Source organism: Oryza sativa, chromosome 10 (genome assembly GCF_034140825.1).
Source record: "Oryza sativa Japonica Group chromosome 10, ASM3414082v1".
Classification (NCBI taxonomy): domain Eukaryota; kingdom Viridiplantae; phylum Streptophyta; class Magnoliopsida; order Poales; family Poaceae; genus Oryza; species Oryza sativa.
In genome coordinates this window covers 7,786,633-7,791,440 of record NC_089044.1, presented here as the reverse complement: position 1 = coordinate 7,791,440, position 4,808 = coordinate 7,786,633, and the positions used below count along the sequence as shown (strand labels likewise).

Sequence of the window (4,808 nt, the reverse complement as noted above, 5' to 3'; positions counted from 1 at the left end):
TTGCTATGCATGCCGTGAGCTAAGCATTTGTATTATGTCATTTGTTGTTCATGTGGTTAATTTAGGGTTAAATCATGTTTTTCTTTCCTAGAATACGTATGACAAGGCAAATTGGACAGAAGAAAAAACTTACACATTGTGTGAAATAGCACGTGAGGAAATAAGGGATGGGCATTGTCCTAATGGAGCATGGACAACTAGAGGGTACCAGAATTTGAAGGCCAAATATTTCCAAAGGGCTAACCTAAGGCATTCAACCAAACAGATAAAGAATAGATTCACCCATCTAAAGAATTAGTACATTGCTTGGGTGTGGCTGAACCAACAAACTGGAGCTGGTAGAAGTGCTAGTGGAGAAATAATTGCATCAAATGCTTGGTGGGAAAAAAAAAGGTACGCAGTTGTCAAAAATTGAGCTAGTTTACATGATTTTAGAGTTTTATGTGATATTGATTAAGTGTCAATACAGGAGAAGGGGGATGCCAAGAAATTTTGCCATGGCAACCCTGAGTACTTAGATTTTCTTATAGAGATGTTTCAAGGAGTTGCAGTTGATGGTTCCACAGCATATATCCCTGGTTTTGAAGATGAAGATGGAGAGGAAGGAGAAGAAGAAGCAGGGGATGCAGGGGAGACAGCTAGAGGGGAAAGAGCTGTAGGGGATGGTTATGAGAACAGCCCCATGAGCACTAACAACAGGAAGAGAGGGAGTAGCAGCTGTGATGTGTCCACAGCTTCTAGTCCTGGGAAAAAAAGTAAGAGCCCAGTGGTGAAGCTCATGAAGGGGCTGCTCAATTCTTTCAACTCTGAAAGTGATAAGTCAAATACCCTAATTACTGAACTTGTTAACAGCAAGAAGTTAAAGGAGCAAAAGAAAGAAGAAATTGTTGAGTCATTGACACACTGTCAGAGGTTGGCAGTAGAGTGTGGTGCAGCAGAAGACAGTGTGGAATACTTTTGTGCCACACAGTTGTTTGCTTCCAATCATAACAGAGTTATGTTTAACAGAGTTATGTTTAAGAACATTAGCACTAAAGAAGCAAGATTTATGTGGCTGAGGAGATGGTACCAGCAAAAGAATTTGTATTAGATGGTGCCTTTCTTAGGGCACTAGAGGCACTCTACCATTACTGCATATGATCTCTTTCTTAGCTGCATTAATGGTGTCTTAGCTGCATTTGATGGGTCTAATCTGCATTAGTTGAGTCTTAGCTGCATTAGTTCTGAACTACTTTTGTGTTGAACTATCACTTCTTTGATGTGATGTGATGTAGTCAACATGTGATGTGTGGACCTATTTAAACATTCCCTTCTTTTCTTCTTGAAGTTTGTTCATATTATATTTATGATGTGCTTCCTTTCTATGCATATGTCACTCCTGCAGGATGGTGAGGGCAGTGCTGATGAAGATATCTGTGAGGAAGATAGCAGTGATGAGGAGATTGATCTTATCATTTCTATTTTGAAGAAAAGAGAAATGAACAGGAGAAGAGCATGTATGCTTGCCGATATGATTGGTACGTATTACTTGGAACTTTACTCTAATAAGGCTCCAAGAAGGGTAGCACCTGAGTCTGGACATGATTGGGTTATGAGAACATTAGCCAATAGAACTGCTTGTTACAACATGTTTAGGATGCACAGGCCAGTTTTTGAGAGGTTACATTCTGTGCTTGTGGAATCATATGAGTTGAAGTCCACAAACAAAATAGATTCCATGGAGTGTTTGGGTCTTTTTTTTGTGGATAGTAGGTGCTCCCCAATCAGTTAGGCAAGCCCAAGACCGATTTGTTAGGTCTCTTAGAACAGTACATAGTAAGTTCAAAGCAGTTTTGACCGCTCTACTGAAACTTGCAAAAGATATCATTAGGCCAAAAGATCCCTTATTCACAACAGTCCATAAGAAATTGCTTTCTCCACAGTACACACCATATTTGGATAATTGCATTGGAGCAATAGATGGTACTCACATCCAAGTTGTGGTGCCAAATTCAGCTGCTGTTCAACATAGGAATAGACATAAGGAGAAGAGTCAGAATGTTATGTTTGTCTGTGACTTTGATATGAGATTTACTTTCGTGCTTGCTGGCTGGCCTGGTTCGGTTCATGACATGAGGGTATTCAATGATGCACAAACTAGATTTAGTGCCAAGTTTCCAAAGCCACCTCCAGGAAAGTTTTATCTCGTAGACTCGGGATACCCAAATAGGCTGGGTTATCTAGCACCATACAAGGGTATAACATATCATTCCAAGAGTACAACGAAAGCACATTGCCAAGGGGAAGAAGGGAGCACTTTAATTACTGCCATTCTTCGTGTCGGAATGTCATAGAGAGGTCATTTGGGGTCTTGAAGAACAAGTGGAGGATTTTGTTTAGTTTACCTAGCTACTCGCAGGAAAAACAAAGCAGAATTATCCATGCATGCATAGCACTTCATAATTTCATTAGAGACAGTCAAATGGCTAATACAGAGTTCGACAATTGTGACCATGATGAAAATTATGATCCATTGGGTGGAACCTCTGCTCCATCTAGTGAACCAACAAACGATTTGGACTCGCGTGTCATGAACCAATTTCGGGACTGGGTTGCCGATGGATTGTGGTCTTTGAAAGGAATGTAATGAATGGTTCAAATTTATTGTGAATTGTATTTGGTTTAACTTGTCAATTGAACCATGAGTGCTTGTAATTTGTAACATTGAAACTTCTGTGATGTATTTCAACAACTTGAGATGTGTATGAGCTTCTTTGAATTTCTGTGATTAGGCTGTGATATTGATGATGAAAATGATGTGGGGGTTATTGCTTGTGATTCGGCTTGCTGAAGGTGTGTATTTGTCCAAATTATGATGGATTAAAACATGTGATGTTGGGGTGAAACATTGATTTGGCTTGCATTTGGTTGTGCTGTCATGCAGCAACAATGGTTTTGCTTGTAAAGTGCTAGCAGCGGCAGCAAACAGCATGCTGCAGCAAGGGGCATGGTGCAGTCCACTTTGTATGGTTTTAGGGGGTAATATGGTCATTGTGCAGCGCATTTAATAAACTTTAGTCCCTTTTAGTCCCTATAACCAAACAGTTATGGACTAAAATGATTAGTCCTAAGACTAAAATAAGTCCCTAGGACTTATGGATCCAAACACCACCATAGTAGAAGCTATGGGCGGGGGCGGCAGTCCGGGTGGCAGCATCTTCGATAGAGTGGCAGCCGTCCACCGGCCGCTTCATCGCGCGTGGCGGCAGTCCACCCAATATGCCGTCGTGGGTAACCAATCGGCATCGAGACCTATCCGCGGGACGAAGCCAACCGTTCGAATGGTGTGCGCGCGTGCATGCATGCGCGCGGTCTCAGTTAATGCATTGCCTCTCCCGAGTCAAGTGGCGTGCTATGTTTGCAGAGGCAAACATGCATGAGCAGATGGCCTGGTGAACTTATATACTCCCGGCAGGCAAGTGAAGTGCATGCCTGTATAGCTTGAGCAAGTATTTGGCAGTTTGCTGCCAACTGCTACCCTATTTCAAATCTAGGTAAGATCTAGCTGCAGGTTATACAGAGAAGGCAATGGCCGACTGCACTACGATGCGTTTGGCTTCATCTGTGACCATCATCTTGCTGCTGCTCGTAGCTAGCCAAGGTATGCAGCTGTCAATTCTAAATTTCTCAGTTTCTCATGCGTTTGGCTTCGTCTCTGTGACCATCATCTTGATTTTAATGCAGCTCTAGTAGTCTCTGGCGAGTCATCTTCCTCCGCGATGCAGTCCAAGACGTTGAACATGAACAAGCTTCTCAACATCAGTACGCTATATACTCATATACACAAGGACCAAACCCTCTGATTTCATACATTAGATACATGAATTTATATATTAGTTGTCTCAATGTCCCTGCATGCATGCGTTGATCATCAGGTGAAGATCACTCTCCTAATGGCGGACGCCACTGGATGCAGCGGATGCAGCCGGACAGCTGCTCGGAGCAGAACGTGGTGGTGTACCAGAACAACGCGGAGCACCTCCCCAGCGGCATCCCGACCTACAGCGTGGAAATCATCAACGTCTGCACGGCGTGCACGGTGTACGACGTCCACATCTCCTGCGGCGAGTTTGCCTCCGCGGAGCTCGTCGACCCCAGCCAGTTCCAGCGTATCGGCTTCAACGACTGTCTGGTGAAGGGCGGAGGCCGGTTGGGTCCTAGCGAGGCCGTCTCCTTCCAGTACTCCAACTCCTTCGCCTACCCGCTCGCCGTAGCTAATGTCGCGTGTGAGTAGGTTTTTTCAGTGGAAATGCGTGCGCATGTGTTGTACGTAGTCGACTGGCCTATTAGCTACGTACTGTCTTCGATGTTTCAGACATTCAGTTGATCGAGCTTATTTATCTATGGGTGACATGCTTCGACTTTATCTGCGCAAGTGCCTGGTGTGCATTATGTGGAGGACTATATAATAGGTTGCTATCTTTAATTATCAGGTTTTCATTATTCCATTGTTTGGGCAAGCATGATACCGTGTTTGCCAGAACATGCTTGTCACACGGCCTCATCTGTAAAGGGCCTTGGCCCACGACCTCATGCGTAGCAGTCCCAGTTCAACTCATCAGACCATCCGCAACGAGACACACTTTAGCCTGTAATCACACGTGGCATGCAGTGATCCATTGGATCGCTATGTTCTTCTACATTAAAGTAGACAAGTACAAATAAAAAAAATATAGTACTAAAGTCTTCATTTCTCGCTGGTACATTCTCTTGTATTTACATGCCATCCATAAAATATCAAAAATTTAAAAACTTGTAATAAGATAAAT

The 4,808-nt window shown here is 43.3% G+C and overlaps 1 protein-coding gene across 1 annotated transcript; it reads left to right on the top strand.

Moving 5' to 3' along the window:
• Window positions 1-3,421: 3,421 nt before the first annotated feature.
• On the top strand, window positions 3,422-4,529 carry LOC9270335 (TPD1 protein homolog 1B-like). The gene is made up of 3 exons (NM_001404894.1): window positions 3,422-3,640; window positions 3,724-3,801; window positions 3,915-4,529. Exons 1-3 carry the CDS (start codon window positions 3,568-3,570, stop codon window positions 4,271-4,273), a joined length of 510 nt encoding a protein of 169 aa, NP_001391823.1. The 5' UTR covers window positions 3,422-3,567; the 3' UTR covers window positions 4,274-4,529.
• Window positions 4,530-4,808: the final 279 nt, after the last annotated feature.